The following is a 21,711-nucleotide window of genomic DNA, read 5'->3' on the forward strand; positions in this document are numbered from 1 at the left end:
TATTTAGAAAGCGCTACAAAGACCTGGGCCTCCCTGGTGGCGCAAGGGGTTAAGCACAGCACTATGCAGCTATCTGCAGCCTCTGCAGTTCAATCCCAGGCCTGCCAGGGAGATACCCACATGGCGCAGCAGACCTCCCCAGTCTTGCCCCGACCCCCCCAACCCCCAGCAGTGTATTTCAGCCAATCTGCCAGTTCTGCTCCCCACTCTGTCTCTGGTGAACCCTCTCACCGAGCCCCCACCCCGCATCTCTGGCCTGCACCCCAGCTCTTGTATGCATAATTTTTTTTTTTTTAAAAAAAGAAAGTGCTACTACGATCTCAGTGGAGGAGGGATCACACTTGGGGTGCAGCGGGAGTAGTTCAGGAAAATTAGACAGTGCGAGGGACTCCCCCTCAACTTCCCCATCCCCGGGGTCCGCCCCAGCCGAGCAGCCCCGCCCTGTCCCAAGCCCACCCCCGCTCGCAGTCCAGCTGCCTCGGGGCTCGCCGGCCACTCTGGAAGGTCGCGGGGTTCACGCCGGACACCTCGCGCGTGAGCATCATCAGCCCCAGCGCCCGGCAGGCGTCCCCCGAGCCGGGGCCGCCACACTGACCCTCCCGCCGCCCGCCCCGCGCCGGGACGAAGCGGACGCAAGGCGGGGTAGGGCGAAGAACTTCCAAGTTCCCAGCCTCCGGCCACTCAACCCTTCACGCCCCCCACCCCGTGCCCGCAGCCACCTCCGGCCTCCCGGGTCGCCCTCACACCCGCCGCGGGGCGGCACAGAGACCCCCGACCGCGGCGCCGCTCCGCAGCGCCCGGGTCTCCCCAGCCCGCGGGAGCCCAGCGGCGCCGCTCGCGCGCTCGCTCATCGATTGGCTCTGCCTCGCTGCTCCGGCTGCGGTCGCCAGGAAACCGGCCCGAGACGGGGAAAGTCCGCGGCCGCGCAGGCGGGCCTGGGGATTGCCGAGCGCACGGATGCGCGCGGGCGCCCGCTCGCGCTGTCTGGCGGGAGGCGGTGCCCGCAAGCCTGTGCGCCGCGCGCCCGGGGTCGCGCCGCCGTCGCCCCCGCGCCTCGCGCCCGCGCGCGTTCTCCGCCGCTGCCCCCGGAGGGCTGCCTGGCGCGGGGCTCTCGCCGCGCCCGGGGTGGAGCGGGAGCGCGGCCGAGGGAGGGCCCGAGGGCGGGCGGTGGGAGCGCGCGCGGGCGGTGGCGACGGCGGCCCCTCCCCTCCCCCGCCCGCCGCCGCGGAGCGCGCAGGGAGCAGCCGGGGGCTCGGCGGCCGCGGCGTCTGCCCCAGCTCCTCCTCCGCCGGCTCCATCTCCGCCTCGCTCCCTCCATCTGCTGTGGTTATGGCCCGTCGCTGGAGCACAAAAGAGTCCCCGCGGTGGAGGTCTGCGCTGGTCTTGCTGTTTTTCGCCGGAGTGTACGGTAAGTGTCCTCGTCCCCGCGCCCCGTTGACCAAACAAAGCTGGGGCGACCCCGGGCCCCGGGGCCTCAGGACTGGGGTGCCCGGGGAGGACCCGGGGGAGACCCCGGCCGCTGGCGGGACAAAGACCCGGCGAGGGGTGGATGCGGCGGAGGGGGTGTCCCCTCGCGGAGATGCTCGGGTCCCCTCGCCCACCCCCACCCCCCCAGACTCGGGGTGCTGGAGGGGGGCTGGGCCGGGACTGAGGGGCCCGGGGGAGCGAAGGGAAGGGGTGGCGGCCGGACTTCCCTACCTGGACTGGGGGCTCCCGCGGCCGCTTCTCGGGGACCCCGAGCCCCTCGCACAACCCACAGCCCACACTCACAAAGGGGGGCGACTGGGTGGGAAAGGGGGGGGGTCGCCCCCGCCGCTGCTGGGACGCTCTAGCCACCCCGACCCTTCCGGGGTCGAGAAGTTCTCACCCCGGCGAAATTCCCGCTAGTCCCCCACTTCCTGAGAAAGCGTCCGCCGCCTTTTCCCCATCGCTGCGCCCCGGGGGCCCCGAAGCGCTGTAGGTCCCGGGCGTGCAGGGTCCTGTACCTCTCCCCGGAGCTCGGGGCGGGAGAAGGCCAGAAAATAGTTTCCAGCCCCACCTCGGTGTCTCCCTCCCAGGACGTACTTTGTCTGCCCGACTCCTAGTTCGTTTGTCATTTCATCCGTCATTGTCCGCTAATGTGGAGGCTGTGGCTTTATTCCATCTCTGGGTTGCATTGTGTACAGAGTGTATTCCTTTGAGGTGGGGAGGAGGCTGAAGACTTTGTGTCGAGGCTGAGCTTTGCACTGTGGGCAGCACAGGAGCTCCATGAATGGATTGGAACGGACGTTCATTGCTTGAGAGATTTGAGTTCCACTTCTGGCGTCCAGTTCTTAGTTTGTCAGTTCAGCACGTTGAAATAGGGCTTTTCAGGGAACACATGTAACCTTTCTTTTTGGAGTGGTGTTTTGATTTCTTTAGAGGAAAAGAACTAGTAGTTAGCATTCTTTGGGAGGTTTTACTTAACAAAAGTGGAAGTCATTTGCCACAAACACTACTTCTGCTGGAGTTCATTCAAAATGTAATTCATGAATTGGTATTATCTCTTTTGTAAACATTTACCTGTGGAATTGAACTTGATGGTAATTTTGAAAACCTGAGAGGTTACCCTAAGTGAAGAATTTAGTTAGCTGAAACTGATATTTACTGACAGCCAAGAAGTGGTTTTTTGGTGTGATTCAGAATGCATTGCTTCCTGACATGATTAATGCTGTACCATATTTTTTGCTTGTTTGTTTGTTGGCTGAGAGGTGTGTGGTGGGGGCTGGTTCAAATTTGATGTGGTAATTACCAGGGATGTACTTGTGTGTGACCAGAAAACCCAGTGGGTGACTTTTGATTGTTAGTCGCTTCTAGAGGCTTGATCCCTACTTGCCAGATGACTTGTGGGTTTGGGTCTACACCAGAGATCAATAAGCTATTATGTTGTTTCTTCTAGCCTGAAGGTGGGTGTAGTTCTGCTCTAGGTTTGTTGTAATGGCCCAGGAGAGAGAAGAAAGTGAGAGGCATCTTTAATCTAGAGTGGTTAGGAGTGTCCAGCTTTGTCTTCTACTATAATCAAAATTGAATTTTAGTGATGTCTGATCAGAATGGACAAATAAAAGTGTTCTTTTAACTCTTCTTTCGTTAAAACGCATGTCATTGGTATTGAACTAAATGTCTTTTTGCCTCTAGGAATAAGGCTCAGAACCCTGTAATTTGTCTTAGTGCATTCTTTTGTACTTGTACACAAAACAGCTCTGTGGTGGCAGTTTATCAAAGATTCATGTTTTTGAAATTTGTGTTTAATGAGGAATTATTCATAGTCAAAGACTGACACTCCATTTTCCAACAGTGTGGGATTAAATTATGAAACTAGCAAGTGATTATGCCAAGAGTTGATGTCTCAAAAGAAGGTTGTGAGCCAGGCAAAACATTAAAGCTATATGACCGGAGATTAAAGGAACCTTTTGCCCTGCAACTAGAGAAATTCTCTTTATAGCTGCACTTTTTGTCCTCCTCTGTCTCTCCAATCATGTGTGGATTTATATTAGAGAAAAAAAGACTATAAAACCATTGGGCCTGTTAACCTGAATTTGCATTAGTTGTAATGAGCAGTGACTCCATCCTGAGAAATACCCATCCCCTTGAACCTCTTAAAACAGATGTTAGTTGTAATTTATGAAACTACCCTTTACACATCAAAAGTGGTTTTTTTTAAAATGACTCAAAAATAATTGGAAACCCTTGCTAAAACAACTGAGTGTTCAGAGAAACTCAACATAGATCCAATGAAGAAAAGCAGGCTAATAAGTAAGCAATTCCAATAATGACAAAGTGACTTATTTATTAGCTGCCATATTGAATGGCTCCAAGTTGTACTTTGAGTCTTTTAAACAACATAGACCTTAAAAAAAGTCTGTGCTCATTTTGGTGTTTATTCTTTTTACATGGATCAATTTTGGTGGAATAGAGTGAATATTTTCCTTCTAAGTTGCTTTCCTGAATACCAAGTCTTTATTTGAGACTCAAAATTGTGTTATGGAATACAGTTAATGTTTTCTAGAAGTAGCTGTTCAAAGACAATTATCTCATAGGAAATGTTGTGTTTTAAGTCCATTGAATGGTGATAAGAGTTAGGAGAAAGTAAAGGTTGACTTCCTTCCACCTTTGGAAATTTGAAGGGATAAGAATATTAGAGGGGGCAGCTATGAGCTTTCTTGGGCATTGCTTTAGTAAGCTTACCATAAGAGGAGAAGGTACCTCTTCATAGCTCACATGAAGTGATGCATAGGTTTTACAAATGTCCCCAGATTCTAAAACTGTCTCTTGGTCAACAGAAACTGTAAGTCTTGCTCATCTCCCAAATCTTAGTTTAGTAATTAAAACAGTTCCATACTTATCCTTTCCCACATCTGTTTTTGTCCTAGATCAGTGTTTTCTAACTTGTTTAATGCTCAAACCTATCCTTAAAATGCATTTTACATTGTTCTCACCCAAAAGAACCAAAGTTCTACAGAACAAGACGTAATACCCTTGCTACTTGATGATAGAGTCTTACATTTTTATTTATTTGTTTGTTTGTTTATTTATTTATACAAGCACTGGGTACAGTCAGAAGTACGGGAGGGTGAGAGAATTCACCAGAACCAGAGTGGGGAACAGAACAGGCAGACCGACGAAATACACTGCTATGGGGAGCAGCGGGTGGCAGGAGAGGTCTGTGGTGCCATGTGGGACCCTCACTGGCAGGCCGGGGATCGAACCTGCGCTGCAGAGGCTGCGGGCAGCTTCGCAGCCCAGTGCTCAACCACTGCACCACCAGGGGAGGCCCTAGACTTTCACATTTTCTACAATATTTATCCTCCTCCTCTCACTCTTCCTTCATTTGCTGGTGTGGACTCTAATTTTGGACCCACTAATAGATTGCAATCCTAGATGAGACCTTAAAATGTAATTCAGAATGTTGCATTTGTGTGTCATTTTACAATAGCCTTGGGTAGTTGCAGATGGTTAGTTTTGGGTTACTTGCTGCCAGTGCATTTGGTAGCAATGAGAACCCTTCCCCACATACACTGACTGACCTGGGATAACGTTCATCTCCAAACTGGTTGTCAGCTTATTATAGTCAGAAGTCTTTGCTGTACACAATACTGTTCTAGATATTGTGGTAGTGTAAAATATTATTTTTACAATCTTTTCCCATGAATTTCAGGGAACGTTCAAGAGCATTTTATACATTTCCATTTTAAGATAAACTAGAAGGTCCAATTTTAGAAAGAATATAGAAATAAATGGAACATGAGAAAAAAATCTAAACCAGATTCCAATTACTTCTACAAAAGTCAAGCTTGATTACATAAAATGTGTTGAATAAAACTGAATTAATTGCTTAACATAAACCCTACCAAGGATTTCAGATCTAAATTATATTCATATCCTAGGGAGAATATAAAGGTATGCAGCATGTTCCACAAAGATCTAAGTGGTTATCAGGCAGAGAGTATTAAATGACCACTTTCAGAGGGGTTGCTAAGTTCCAGGAAGTGTGCGGAGGAGATTTGAATTTTGTATGCTAAGTGATTTAGAAGAGTCCTAGAAAGTAAAATCTCTGAAGAAAACATAAAAGTAAGGTGAAACTGAAAAGTGAGCAACAGTAAGAGAAAATGTTTGGAAAAGAAAAGACTTATATGATCAAAAAACTTTGTTTATTAGGAAATGTGAGACTTTACTGTGTTTCTGATCTGAAGTATTTTCATGTTTTGTTTTTTTCATGTTTTATCAATGATTACAGTTTCAAGAATTAAAGGTAAAAAAAAGGTAAATACATTGAATATAGGTGAGATTCATGTAAATATAGGCAAATAGAACATGTTCTTACTTAAGAATTTTAGACTGAGTATTAAACCTATTCATGTAGTAAGTCTACATAGGTAAATGAAAGTTGATCCAAACTTAGAATTGAAGTTGAATTAATGATCTTTAATTTCTAAGGTTAACTTTCCTTTTTGTTTCTTCTCTTTGCTCCTCAACCATTTTTTAGACTGGGTTAGCAATAGATTACACTATTCCGTTTTCTAAAGTATAGATTAGAACCTGCAGATAAAAATTACTAATATATACTAGTATACTAAATTAGTATATTGAATTACTAAATCATACTAAATTTATACTAATTTAGCATAATAAATTACTTATACTAAATTACTTAAGTATATTAAATTTACTAATACTAAATTAGTATACTAAATTACTAATATATCTATCTACTAATATCAGATGTATGTCATCAGTCTTTTTAAGTAGACATAATAATAAATGTATGTGCTAATCTAGATATATGTATATATTTCCAATACTGAATTAGGGAATTCTGTCTAAACTATATAAGAAAAGAAACTAGGACTTCCCTAGTGGTGCTAGGGGTTAAGTCTCAGCACTGTGAAGCTGTCAGCAGCCACTGCAGCACAGGAGTTCGATCCTCAGCCAGGGAGCTGACCCACACCACGCAGTAGACCTCTCCTGTCTCGCCTGCTGCTCCCCTCAGCAGTGTATTTCGGTAGATCTGCCTGTTCTGTTCCCCATTCTGTCTCTGGTGAATCCTTTCACCTCCCCCCCCCCCCCCCCCCCCCCCGTCCCCCGCACCTCTGGCCTACAGACCAGCTTTTGTATGCATAAATACATTAAATTTCATATACTAGGCTTGATCTTTATTTTATTGCCTGTTGATTTTTAGTGTGTCTCAAATCCTATTTCATAGAAAAACAAATTAAACCTTAGTTCTGACTTGTCTAAATTCAAACTAGCAGGAAGAAGTAGAGCTGGGGTTACAATCTTATCCTGTTTGTCTCTTCACTCGTTTATTCATTTAGCAAATACTGATTGAGCATCTGTGTGTACATGACACTGTGTGAGAGACAGCAACCTGATTGGAATAGTTTCTGCCCTTATGGGGCTTACCAGTCTAGTGAATAGGTTGTAATAAATGCCCTAACAGAAATGAAGGGCAGAGGCAGTAAATACCAGTCATTAAAGGAAGGCTTCTTTTGAGGGGATCTTTATAATAAGGCCTTGCACTTGGAAACAAGTCAAAGACCCAGGATCGGGACTATTGTTACAAAGCAGGAGAATTACTAGATGAGATTATCCGTTGGGAGGTTTTTTAGTTGTTAGTCCAGATGAGAGAGAGATACTGGAGCTTGGCCAAAGATAGAAGAGTATGGATTGTCCTTTTGAATGGGAAAAGAGAGCTACTTTTGTCACAAGAGGAAAGGAGAAAAATATTGGTGCAAGTGTACATAAGTCTGTAGGTTTGGAGGCGGGAAAATGGAGAGTTCTTAAAAGTAATATGATTTGAGATCATCAGATGAGAGTGAAGAGGAGGGATGAGAGGGTGATTTATCTTTCCTGTTTTCTTTTTCAGTAGAATAGGCTACACCCTTAGGAAGTTAAGTTTCTGTTATTTAATTTAGAGAAGAGAAGGCTCAAAACATTCAATGCAAGAATGCAAGAAAGGAAAGATTGTACTACTCCTGACAAGAAGGGGTGAGGATTTAAGTTACAAGGGGAGAGGTTTAAGAATTATGTGGAGAACTCACTTCTAAGGAATGTCAATTTTGCCAATGAAAAAAGAACAGAACATTATACAGTGTCTTAAAAGTATTTCAAGTGAGAAGCAAAGGGTGGGGAAAATGTTAGATTTCAAGTGCTCTCTTGCCCAAGTTGAATTCTTTATACTGAGTGATCAGTTAAAGATTGCTTTATGTTTTCGAAAAGTTGAGAATGCATGGGGGTGCATTAGAGAATTTCAGACATTTTTGGAAAACAGAGTGACCTTTTCCCTTTGAATTGTATAGTTTATTTACAGAGGATGTAACTTCAGAAGGTCCCATACTTCAAATTAAAGGAAGCTGACTGAACAGTTTTCTAGTTTTCTCTTAAATATTTGATAACTCTCTGCCCTGCTACTGTCAGTTTGGTGAAGAAATGAAATTTTCTCATACTCATGTCCTTACCATTGAATGAGAGTAACTTGATAACCTCCTTTTGATTCATTTACATTTCAGTTTTTACAGACCTGGGAAATGGTGTTAGCCTTATTTAGTATTGAGATTAAATGTAGCACAGTAGAATGTTTAGTAGTTAGAATTTACCTTTCAAATACCGGGAGTAGCCTTTTATTGTCTGCCTTTGTTAAAGCATTTTTTAGGTGTTAAGTGAGTAAATTCGAAGAAAAGATTAATCTTTGTATCTTGTATATTCTGAGATAGATTTTAACTTCTTAAAAATCATTATTGACTGTTCTAGTGACTCTAAAGCGTTTTACAGAAAGTTAGAATAACAGGACACCTTTCCCAAAAGAAATACTTTGCTTAAATCCTCAGAATTCCTCAGTTCCTTCCTATGAGGTAGGAATTGTTATTAGAAAAAACTGAAGCTTGAAGAGTGATGATTTAGCCTGAGGTTCACTTCTTTCCACTGCTGTTCTCTTCTTACACAGGCCCATCTTTTTTTGTCTTCATTGTTTTAACAGTTCCCAGCCAATCTTGACTCTAGTCTTACTCAGTTTCAATCATATCACACATAACAGCAGTCAGAGTGACTTTCCTAAAGTACATATATGATTTATAACTTTCTTGCTTAAAACCTACAGTAGTTCCCTACTTTTAAAATACAAATATTTGGGCCTCCCTGGTGGCACAAGGGGTTAAGCACTGCACTGTGAAGCTATCTGCAACCTCTGCAGCACGAGTTCAATCCCCAACCAGCCAGGGAGCAATCTGAGTTCAATCCCCAACCAGCCAGGGAGCAATCCACATGGTGCAGCAGACCTCTCTTGACTCGGCCACTGCTCCCCTCAGCAGTGTATTTCAGTCAGTTTGCCTTTTCTGTTCCCCACTCTGTCTCTGGTGAATCCTCTCACCCCCCACCCCCGCACCTCTGGCCTGTACCCCAGTTCTTATATGCATAAAAAAATAAAATCTTTTAAAAAATAAATTAAAATACAAATATTACTCACCAGATCCTTCACAATCTGGCTAGTTTTCACCATTCTTATGTCTTGTCAGTCCCCTTCACTGCTCCTCTCCTCCCCACCATGTTCCTGCACTTGCCTCTTGTCTCTTGGCCTTTGCACACACTGTCCTTTCTGCCTGGATCTGGCTTTCTCCCTCCACCTATTTCTTGACTACTCTCTGTCCGTTAGCTTGAATTTGATGTTACCTCCTCTGGGAAGTCTTTCCTGGTTCTTCAAAACTAGGTGCCCTTCTCCTAAACATCTCAGTCTTCTTATATTCAGTATTGATATTGGCCTATTTTACTTCTTCCTGTTTATCCTGGAGCAGCACTGTTCAATAGATGTATAATGTATAAGCCTCACATGTAAGTGGTATATATAGTTTAAAATTTTCTGTCACATTAAAAAGGAAAAAGAAAAGGTGTTAATATTTAAATTTAAACCAATACATCTAAAATATTTTGACATGCAATAAATAGCAAATAATTATTAATGACATATTCTGCATTGTTTTTTCATAAGAAGTCTGCAAAATACATTATAAATTTTATATTTATAGGCCATCTGAATACAACTAATCGTATTTCAAATGCTTAATAGCCACTTTGGAAACAATCAGCGTCTATTCAAACTGATTGTCAACATTCCCTGTGAGCTAGCAATTCTACTCCTAGCTGTAAACTCAACAGAGGTAGGGACATATTGTGTCTCAAAACACATGTTACAAGAATACTCACAGCATTTGTATTTGTTATAATCCCAGGTAGAGGATCCCATGTCTACCAGCAATAGAATGGATGAATATGTTATAATAACATAAAGAATTACTGTATAGCAGCAGTTCTCAATTTTTTGGGTCTCTGTACTCCGCAATTATTGAGGAATCCAAAGAGCCTTTTATATGGGTAATGTGTAGTTTTAAAATAATATTAAAAATTAAAATTGAGAAATTGTTAAAATATTTATTAGGTCATTTAAAATGACACTAAAAAGATTACATGTGACCATAGAAGCATACTTTAAATAAAAATATGTAAATGACAAATAACTACATTTTCCAAAGCAAAAAGAACTTAATGTGAAGTGTAGCATTGCTTTACATTTTTGTAAATTAAATGTCTAGCTAATAGAAGACAGTTGATTTTTCGTGTCTGCTTCTGCAGTCAGTCTGTTGTGACATGTTTTGGTTGAAATATAGGAAGAAAATCTGGCCTCACATAGATATGTACTTGTAAAGGGAAAAGTATTTTAATGGTCTTAACATAAATGTCAGTTGTCTTTGATGCTATACCAGAATTCAACCAGTGGTAGTTTTTTAAACTACAGTTTAGTGCAGAATTGAATCTGAAACCATATTGATGAACTGTTTGTAGTCTGTTAAGCTCTCAGAGAGTCTTGGGGATTCCCAGGAGTCCGCTGACCACATGCTGTGAGAATCACTTGCCACAAGATAATGAAAAATAACAGCAAAACCAAAATAAACCTGACTCTGCAGCTGCAGAAAGCATGGGTGAATTTCATATGTTAATTAAAAAAATCAGACAGAAAATTATAGCTACTGTATGGTTATGATCTAAAAGTTAGAATATAGGAAGAGGGTTGGGGGAACAGTGGAATAGTGATAAAGAGAGGCAGCCCATGGTCTTCTATTTCTTGATCTAAGTGGTAGTTTATGCAGAAAGTGGTTTTTTGGTGGTAACTCCTGAAACTGTAAACTTTAAATGTATGCATTTTTTGTTTTATTTCAAATTAAAAGTTATTATGTAATAAAATATTTTATAAAATAGAGCAGTAGTAAATGATCCGATCCATAGATGTTTTTCCCACGAGGTAAATTTTCTCTAGTTTCTTGTTTTTTGCTTTTATTCTTCTTTTTTTTTTTCCTTTGTGTTTGATAATTAAGAACAGTTTTGAAACTTTGTACTTTGGAAAATTTCAGCATCTTCAAAAGTAGAGACAGTGTTATTAACCAGATATACCTAATATGTCACTTCAACAAAGGACCATTATACGACCAGCCTTGTTTTAGGTAAACTGCCCCCTTCCTAAATGCAAATGATTTTGAAGCAAATCCAGTATATCAAATAGATTAATATTTCAGTGAGTGTATCTAAGATGCAGGAACTTTTAAAAAACAACGAAACCTAGTACCATTATCACACTTAACAAATTAGTAATTCCTAGTTATCATCAAATATTTAGCCATGTCCAACCCTGATTGACATATAAACATGAATTTTTAGAAACTGTATCAGGATCCAAATAAAGTACACGTTCTACAGTTGGTATCTGTTAAGTCTATTGGTATCCCCACTCTGACTTATCTGTCTTTTCTAAAAATTTTTTTTTAGATTTATTTATTTATGCATACAAGAGCAGATTTATTTATGCATACAGGCCAGAGATGTGGGAGGTGAGAAGATTTACCAGAGACAGAATGGGGACAGAGCAGGCAGACTGACTGAAATACACTGCTGAGGGGAGCAGTGGGCGTGTCAGAAGAGGTCTGCTGTGCCATGTGGGTATCTCGCTGGCTGGCCAGGGATTGAACTCCTGCTGCGGAGGCTGTGCATTGCTTCATAGTGCGGTGCTTAACCCCTTGTGCCACCAGAGAGGCCCCTCTTCTAAAATTTTTTAAGTGAAATATTTGCTATAGGTTTCTGGTATTCTTAATCAGATTGAAGATTTCCTTAAACTTTTTTTTTTTAAGATTGATTGATTGATTTATACAAGAACCAGGGTACAGGCCAGATGCACGGGAGGATGAGAATATTTACCAGAGACAGAGCAGGGAGCAGAACAGGTGGACTGACCAAATACACTGCTGAGGGAGCAGCGGGTGAGACAGAAGAGGTCTGCTGTGCCATGTGGGACCCTTGCTGGCCGGCCGGGATTGAACTGGCGCTGCAGAGGCTGCGGACAGCTTCACAGCACAGTGCTCAACTGCCTGCGCCACCAGGGGAGGCCCTTCCTCAAACTCTTAACATTGATTTTTTTAAGATTAAGTGTTTCATTTTTTTCATGTAGGTTTTTTTCATTTCCAAGGTGACTGTAAGATATTTATGAGGGCCAGAACTATACAAAGGAAACATACCTAGTATAATGTCAGACAGTACTTGTTAAATAAATGTATTCATTTACCCATGAGTAGAATAAATCACATTCATTTGATGTCTAATATTGAACTATTTTTGCATTTATGGAAAATTGCAATTAGGGGAAATTAACATACCAAATTGTTAATGATATATTATTTTTTAATCTGCTGAAAATCACTTGCTAATTATCTTTTTAGACTTTGTGTTTATGAGATCAGTCTATAATCCATCCCAGCTTTCTTCCTCCATCCTTTTCTTTCTCCTGTAAGCTAATTTCCCCTCTTCTGCCTGGTTTTCATGCCTGTTACTCCATTCCTTTAGATACTTGTAATTGATTTGCATAGTCAGCAACAGTGTAAAAGATTTTAGTGTTACTTAGTGGTTTAGTAGTTATTTTGTCTTCTAAGGAGAGTAGTTATAAACTGGATAGATACTATAATATGAATGCAAAAATTAACAACTTTATAAGTGCAGGCAGGAGAAATGTTTTCATACCTAGGGTGTTTAAACTTTGTTTCACTAGGCAGGATAATAGAGATGAGCATATGAATAGTAGATTTCTTCTTGGGAATGGTGCCTGAAGACTAAATAAGCTATAGAATACTTTAGTGAGGTGGATTGGTCCCATGAAAAGAATTGGCTTCTGGAGAAAGGATCTGTGTGGGGTAAATGGAAATGAGGATTGAACATAAGTCAAGGGGCAGGGCTGCTGTATTCTATCAGCTGGGTACTTCCAATATGTTGAGGATGATACTTTATAACCAAACACATTTTGTTATAGAGAAGTTATCCAAACATATTTGGTTATAAAAAAAGTTTTAAGGTAGCAGTCATAAAACTAACCAAAATGTGACCCGAATACTATTTAAACCATAACCTAGTGGTGTCGCTAACATGATTATTTGTATTCACCCTGGGTTAGAGGTTAAGTATTCACAAAGGGCTGGAGGTTAAGGAAGAACCTACTGTTGCTATTAGAGTGGAATCACTACACTGTGTTTAGGTTCTGATGTCAACAAGTCTAAAATATAGTGTTTTAAAAAATACTTTCAACCATCTTCAATACAGTTTTGTATAGTCATTGCCCAATAACATGCTGTTAAGTATAAAACACCTAGTTTTCTCTCCAGCATTGATAAATAGATTTTTTTTGAGGAACAGATAAAATGGTTATATTTATCTACAAGTGAATGTAGATAAAATTGCATAACTAATCTGAATAGGATTCATTACTTTTTTCAAATGCATTATAATAAAGGACTAGATACTTGATTTGATTGACGTGTGTGGGTGTGTCACAGAGTTGAAATAGATATGATTTATCCTTAATTGTTTATTATTATTTTGTTTGTTTATACTTCTCTAAGTATGAGACTAGCAACAATAAAATTGAAAATAATCAAAGTTAGGTTTCTTAAAGATTTGTTAGAACTCAACCCTAACACTATAAAAATGTCATGCTTTGAGGGAGTAACTCTTAGATCTTTTCAATTTCTACCTCTTTGAATCAATTTTGCTAACATACTAAGTAATATTTTCCTAGAATATTACAATTTTATCTGCATGTCCATATTTGCCTTAAATTTTCTACATCTGTGATTACCTTTGTTATTTTTACTGTCTACCTGTTCTTTTGTTGAACATGCTTATCACGGATTTCTCTATCTTGGGTTTTCTCAGAGAATTGTCGCTTGGTATTATGATCTACAGATTTCTGTGTTTTCTGTTTTATTTTCTTTAAACTTAATTCTGTTTTTGGTTTATTTTCTTGGTCTTCTGGCTTTTAAGTTGATGGTTTATTTTATTTTTTAATTTTAATTTTTTAAATTATACACTAAAGGTGACTCTTTTTGCTTTTGATATGCAGTTCTATAAATGTTAACACATAGACATATCTTGTGTAGCCACTACCAAAATCAGGCTACATCACCTGAAAAAACTCTCCTCCTGTCCCTTCTTAGTCACCTCCTCTCCCCAGCTGTAATCTCTGCTATCCGCTCATCTATTTCATCACTATAGTTTTGTGTTTTTGAGAATGTCATGTAAATGGAATTGTACGTTGAAACTGACTTCTTTCATTCATTGTAATGTCTTTGAGATCATCCACAAGTGTGGCATGGCAGTCTGAGGTACTGACTGGTGTGCAAATGTATGGATATGCAACAGTATTTACCTGCTGTGAAATGTTAGAATTTTATGTTTGGGTATACTGTAAAACTGCTGTGAACATTCATGTACAGGTTTTTGTGTGGACATATTTTGTTTCTCTAGGATAGGAATTGCCGGGTCATACATGTATGCTTAACTTTATAAGAAATTTTCCAGAGTCATTGTACCAGTTTGTATCCTGACTAGCAACATGTGAGAATTTTACTTGTTCTGCATTTTTCCTTATACTAGGTATTGTTGTATTTTTTTTTTAATTTTTGTCATTCTAATTGGTATGAAGTACTAGCTCATCCGATTGGAATTTACATTTTTTAAATTTTTTTAATTTTTTTAAAGATTTATTTATGCATTCAAGAACTGGGGTGAAGGCCAGAGGTGGGGGGTGGTGAGAGGATTCACCAGAGACAGAATGGGGAGCAGAACAGGCAGATCTACTGAAATACACTGCTGAGGGGAGCAGTGGGTTAGACAGGAGAGGTCTGCTGTGCCATGTGGGTAGCTCCCTGGCAGGCTGGGGATTGAACTCATGCTGCAGCGGCAGCCAATTAGCTTGATATGTCTGTGTCTTTAACCTTTGTGCTACCAGGGAGGCCCCTACATTTTTAAAAATTTATTTATTTTAAGATTTATTTATGCATACAAGAACTGGGGTACAGGCCAGAGGTGCAGGGGGGTGAGCAGATTCACCAGAGAACAGAGTGGGGAACAGAACAGGCAGACTGACTGAAAAACATTGCTGATAGGAGCAGCTGGCAAGGCAGGAGAGGAGTGCTGCGCCATGTGGGTAGCTCCCTGGCAGGTTGGGATTGAACTCCTGCTGCAGAGGCTGTGGATAGCTTCACAGTGCTCTGCTTAACCCCTTGTGCCACCAGGGAGGCCCCAAAACCCTACTTTTTTTAATGGTCAGTGGTGTTCAACATCTTTTTGTATACATTTTTTTGCCATCTTTATATTCTCTTGGGTGAAGTATTTGTTTAAGCCCATTACCCATTTTTAATTTCTTTTCACAGTTGTGTTTTGAGAATTTCATATCTATATAAATATACATGTTTATCTCCACTTCTGTATAAAAAATATATAAAAATACATAAATATAGATCTGTAGCTTTTTTTTAAAGATTTTATTTATTTATACAAGAGCTGGGGTACAGGCCAGAGGCTCAGGAGTGTGAGAGGATTCATCAGAAACAGAGCGGGGAGCAGAACAGGCAGACAGACCGAGAGCACTGCTGAGGGGAACAGCGGGCAAGACAGGAAAGGTCTGCAGCACCATGTGGGTATCTCCCTGGCTTTCTGGGAATCAAACATATACTGCAGAGGTTGTGGACAGCTTCACAGCACTGCACTCCACCTGCTGTGACACGGGGAAGGCCCTGTAGCTTGTTTTTTTTAATTCTTCTTAACAGTGTCCTTTGCAGGGCCTCCCTGGTGGTGCAAGGGGTTAAGTCACGACCTATGAAGCTGTCCGCAGCCTCTGCAGCACGAGTTTGATCCCTGGCCAGGGAGCCACCCACATGGCGCAGCCAGCCTGTCCTTTCTCATCCACTGCTTCCCTCAGCAGTGTATTTCAGTCAGTCTGCCTGTTCTGTTCCCCACTCTATCTTGGGTGAATCCTCTCACCCCCCCCACACCTCTGGCCTGTACCCCAGTTCTTGTATGCATAAATAAATAAATCTTTTTTAAAAAAGAAGTGCCCTTTGCAAAGCAAATGTATTTTTAATATTTTGAGAACACTACATTTTGTTTTCCATAGAGGTTTAACCATTCTATATTCCCACCAACAGTATATGTGGTTATAGTTTCTGTACGTCCTCTCCAACACTATAGTTTCTGGTCTTTTTGAGTTGAAACCTTCTTACAGGTGTGAGGTGGTATCTCATTATGATTTTGATTTGCATTTCCCTAATTATAAATGATAATTAACATTTTTTCTTGGGCCTGTTGGCCAGCTGTATGTCTTCTTTGGGGAAGTGCCTATTTAACTCTTCTGCCCCCTTTTTTGGGGGCTCTTTGGGGTTTTTTTTGTTGTTGAGTTGTATGAGTTCTTTGTAGATTTTGGGTATCAGCCCCTTGTCAAATGTTTGGTGTGCAAATATTTTCTCATTTAGTAGAGTGCCTTTTTGTTTTAGTGATAATTTCTTTCACTGTGCAGCAACTTTTTAATTTGGTGTAGTCCCAATTGTTTCTATTCTCTTGTTTTTCTTGTTGGAAATAAATCCATAGAGACATTTCTGAAGTCTCTGTCCTGGAGTGTTTTGCTCATTTTTTCTTCTATGTATTTTATGTTTTCATAAATCCAAGTCTTTTATGCATTTTGATTTAATTTTTGTGTATGGTGCGAGTTAGTGATCTAGTTTCATTCTTTCAAAAGTGGCTGCCCAATTTTCCCAGCACCACTGTTGAAGAGGCTTTCTGTTCTCCAGTGGACTTCTTGGCTCCTTTGTCATAGATTAACTCTTGCATAGGTGTGGATTTATTTCTGAGCTCTCTATTTAATTCCATTTATCTGAGTGCGTGGTACTACCACTCTTCTTTTTTGTCAGAATTACTTGCTGTTTGGGGTCTTGTGTGGCTCCATTTGAATTTAAGTAATATTTTTTCTATATCTTTGAAAAATACCGTTGAAACTTTTATAGGGATTGTATTGATCAGTATATTGCTTTTGTTAGGATGGCCATTTTGACCATGTTAATTCTTCCAGTTCATAAGCAGAGAACATCTTTCCATTTTTTTGTGTTTTCTATTTCTTCTAACATAGTATAGGTCCTTTACCACCTCTGTTTACTCCTAGGTATTAATTCATTTTGATGCTTTGTAAATAGGATTATTTCCTGATTTCTTGCTCTTCTTGCTCATTGGTTACAGATGGGCACTTGATTTTTGTGTATTGATTTTATGACATACCACTTTGCTGAACTAATTTGTTGTTTCTGTTAATTTTTTAATGGGATCTTTAGGGTTTTCTATGTATATTATCATGTCTGCAAATAATGATGGTTTTACTTACGTCTTTATTCCCAATTTGGATTCCTTTTATATCATTCTCTTGCCTCATTGCTCTAACTGGGACTTCCAATACTATGTATTGATTCATAGTGGTGAAAGCAGACTTCATAGCCTTGTGCCAGATGTTGGTGGAAAAGCTTTCAGGTTTTCACAGTTAAGAATGTTAATTTGATTTTTAGGTGATACATTGCTAGAATATAGGAATGTTTCCTGCAATCTTGCTTAGTTTACTTAGTAGCTTTCTTTGTATGTATATGTGTGTATATTCTTCAGAATTTTAGACAATTCTAAGATCTTATCACATCTGCAAACAGATAATTTTAATTCTTCCTTCAGATATAGATTCCCTTTATTGCTTTTTTCCTTGCCCTAATTGGCTTGGCTAGAATCTCCAATACAGTGTTAAGTAGAGGTGGCAAGAATGGACACCTTTGTTTTTATTTATAACCACCTTTAAAACAATTGTATTGAACCTGCTGTTACTGTTGAAGTTGTACTGCATGAGAACTTACACTCTATTTTGTGTAGTTTGGAAATTGCTCTGGCTATTATTCTGGCAATTTTATATAATAAAGCCATAAAAGGAAAGTGTTAAATATGCCCCAAAATTAATTAATTAAATGTGTAATCACATTCTCAACAATTATTTTGTTTCTGTAGGTTTTATTCTCCATCTTATTTATCATTTTCTTTGTCACAATCCATTTTTCACAGTCTCTAGTTAGCTTGTTATTTTAAATTTTGCTGAAGTCCCTTCTTGAATTTTATTCTCTTTCATGCTTTTTTCCTCTTAGTAAGAAATAAGTATTGGTTGTAGGTATTTTTGGGTGTACACAGCTGCAATTGTTTCTTTTCCCTTTTACTTAAATCATGGTTGGTTGAGTATAGAGTTCCAGGTTCCAGTATTCTGTCTTTAGAATTCTGTGTATGTTACTTTACCATCTTGTAACTTTAAACTGCCATTTGGATTTCATTCCTTTGTTCCTTTGGAAGCTTATAATAATTTCCTGCTTATCTTGGAGATATACAACTTTCACCAATTTCCGTTTATATAAAGTCTTCAGTCATTATTACTATCTTGTATATGGTTGGCCATTTGATCTATGTATGTATACATCTATATGTAAAGATTTTCCCCCAAAATACATATATGTGAATATGCATGCATATATGCATACATATATGTAATTGTGCACCTGTATGTGTTTTTAACTCCCTTTTATCCTATAATTTCTCTATTTTAGAACTACTATTAAGTGAAAATTAAGTATTCTGGCTTTTTCTTTTTTGTCCCTTAGAGTTTTATATCCTCGTCTATGTATTCTAGAATGTAAAATTTCTTCAGTTAAGTCTTCTAAGTTTTATTAGTCTCTTGTACAGATATAAAAAAGTTGTACAATTTACAAATGATTTCCTTTTTAATGATAGTTTGTGGTTTTCAATTAATTATATCACTGATTTGCATTTTTCTTACCTTTCATGAATTCTTTATCTCTATCTCTCCATTTCCCTTCTCTCACTCACACCTTTGAGAATATGTTAAGAATTATAAGTCTTTTCCTTATAATTAATCTGCATAAGCACATTCACAAAAAAACCAAAATTGTATATGATATGTGATTCCAGAACTCCTTTAAGCTCTTTCATGAGCCCTGATAGTTCTCCTTTTGAATCCTCTGTGTTGGTAGTATATGGGCGCTAGTTAGAAATACAGAATCACATGGGAATGAATTAGAATCTCCATTTTAATTAGATTCCCAAGTGATTTCTTTCATATTCAAGTTTAAGAAGCACTACTTTGTGAGGTTAGAAACCTCTGTGGTGGTGTGGGTACATTATCCATTTTGATTCATATTCTCTCTCTCTCTCAATAGTTATATTTGGCCTATCATCAGGGCCACTTTTTCAAAATCATACCTTGATCACTCAAATTGTGCATGACTAATTAAAGTAGAAATATTTTTAAATAGTGGTATTATAATACCATATTTGCATAGTAAGTTATGCTATGTAAAATAGTAGGAGACAAAAAGGGATTGCTTATAAACTTATTCTTGTAACAATAACAGACACCTATAGCAATTACTATGTGCTAGAGCATTTCTTTTTTTTTTTTTAAGATTTATTTTATTTATTTATTCAAGCACTGGGTACAGTCAGAAGCATGGGAGGGTGAGAGAATTCACCAGAGCCAGAGTGGGGAACAGAACAGGCAGACCGACAAAATACACTGCTGAGGAGAGCAGCGGGTGGCAGGAGAGGTCTGCCCACCATGTGGGACCCTTGCCAGCAGCCGGGGATCGAACCAGCACTTCAGAGGCGGTGGGCAGCCTCGCAGCCCAGCGCTCAACCACTGCGCCACCAGGGAAGGCCCTGTGCTAGAACATTTCTAATCACTTCTAATTCATGGCAACGCTATTAGCCTATATACTATTTTCTTCTCATAATAACCCAGTCAGCCTATGTACTATTGTTTTCATTTTAGAGAAAAAGGACTTTAAAAGCATAAAAGTTTCTTTGCCAAAGTCTTTAGAATTTGTGCTCTTCATCATTGCACTGTAATACTGCATAGTGGTTTTACCCGGAGACCTTCCTAAACTGAATGCAACTTATATACAAACTGATTAATTCCTGATACATTTGCTCTTTTTAATTCATTACTAGAACTCATCTGCTTGTGGTGCTGATACATGAGCCACAGATGCCAAATCATTAGTGTTTCCTGAATTCATTTTGGTTCACTATTAATTGAGAATTCTAAGTGGCAAGATGCTGGATTATTGGATTTTGTGCTCCCTATCCTCAGGGTTTGTCATGGGGCTATGAAATAACTTATGCAAATATTTCCAACATGAAAACGTTAATTTTCTTCCTTCCTCAGTAGATGGACAAAAGATAATTTATAGAAATCATAATTGGGTAGCTAATAACATTAGAAACAAAAAATTAACTTCATAAGAAATGTAAATAAAAATCACGTACTTAGTAAATGTGTAAAAATAAAACATATGTATTCAAAATGTTTAATAAAGACAAATGAAAATTCGGCTGTGATGCAATGAAATGATTATTCATATTAGCTAGTAGAAACCATAATCTTTTGCTGATGGGGTTATTGGCATTATTTGACATATACCTTGGACATTTTCCACATCACTTTTTATTCATAAGCCGTTTTCCTAATGTTGTAGATTAGATTATTTACTGTTTTGTTCACTTTATAACAACTGTAGTTGTCAGACTTTATCTTAATTTTTAGATTATTTTCCTTACATAAAGTATAAAAGTAGAATTATTAAATCAAAGGTTGGGTTATAAAGCTCTCAGTAAAATTAACCTGCTTTTTACTAGGTGCTTACCACATGCTACTCATTGCTTTAAAGTAATATGTATGTATGTACAAATATATAAAAATTTATTTAATCTTTATGCCAAAACTATGGTGGGCCGTGTTATGACTGTTTTATGGAAAACTAACCCATAGAGAAATTAAATAATTTCATAAGGCCACACAATTAGAGGCAGGGTGTATTTTCTAGAAAGAATGTACTACTTTAAATTTCTATCCATGGGATTTCAGATTATATATCTTTTTATATACTCTCATCAATAAAATGTTTCAATAATAGTACAGTGTTCATGAATACAATTACAGCCCTATTACTGTTTATTTAAAAAAAAAAAAACCCTCCTCATTGAGAGGACCCAAGAGTCATGTGTAAATGGCTGATTCTAGAGTACGCCAGACTATACAAAAGATGAACCTGAGACATTCTGTTGTATTAGAAAGCAAGGAAACATGCAAAAGCCTAATAAGTCACGCCAAACGGACAAAGGTTCCAATGTGAAGGGATTCCCCCTGGTTAAAAATGAGAGAACTGGGCCTCCCTGGTGGTGCAGGGGGTTAAGCACAGCACTATGAAGTGATCCGTAGCCTCTGCAGCACGAGTTTGATTCCTTGGTCAGTCATGGAGCTACCCACATGGCACAGCAGACCTTTCCTGACTCCCCCACTGCAGTGTATTTCAGTAGATCTGTCTGTTCTGTTCTCCACTCTGTCTCTGGTGAATCCTCTATCTCTCTCTCTCTCTCTCTCTCTCTCTCTCTCTCTCTCTCACACACACACACACACCCCTCTAGCCTGTACACCCAAGTTCTTGTATGCATAAATAAATAAATCTTTTTTAAAAAAGAGAGAGAACTTAAGTCAAAGGGAGTAATGAAGACAGTTGAAATACACTGTCTATAGAAAAACTCCATGGTTCATAATGACAAGCTTGTAATGAGAAACACACACCACTATGACAAGTTACTGGATACCAATGATAACCAGTAGGGCACTGACTTCAAACTATGAAAATAAGCAATTAAGTGAAATAAGTCAGGAGAAAGAGAAATACTGGATGGTGTCACTAATATATGGAATATAACATCAATTAATAGTCAGATAAAGATAAGCTGAAA

The 21,711-nt window shown here is 39.6% G+C and overlaps 1 protein-coding gene across 2 annotated transcripts in view; it reads left to right on the forward strand.

The window, feature by feature from the left end:
- Positions 1–1,222: 1,222 nt before the first annotated feature.
- LRP12 (LDL receptor related protein 12) overlaps positions 1,223–21,711 on the forward strand; it is a gene marked incomplete at both ends in the record, with an annotated part of 55,478 nt that continues 34,989 nt past the window's right edge. The window contains one exon of one of the 2 annotated variants that reach the window (XM_084229458.1): positions 1,223–1,408. In XM_084229458.1, coding sequence (XP_084085584.1) covers positions 1,330–1,408 — 79 coding nt within the window. The remainder of the gene's footprint in view (positions 1,409–21,711) is intronic. The other variant, XM_084229457.1, reaches the window with a different exon arrangement.

Source organism: Talpa europaea, assembly GCF_964194135.1.
Source record: "Talpa europaea genome assembly, chromosome: 3".
Classification (NCBI taxonomy): Eukaryota; Metazoa; Chordata; class Mammalia; order Eulipotyphla; family Talpidae; genus Talpa; species Talpa europaea.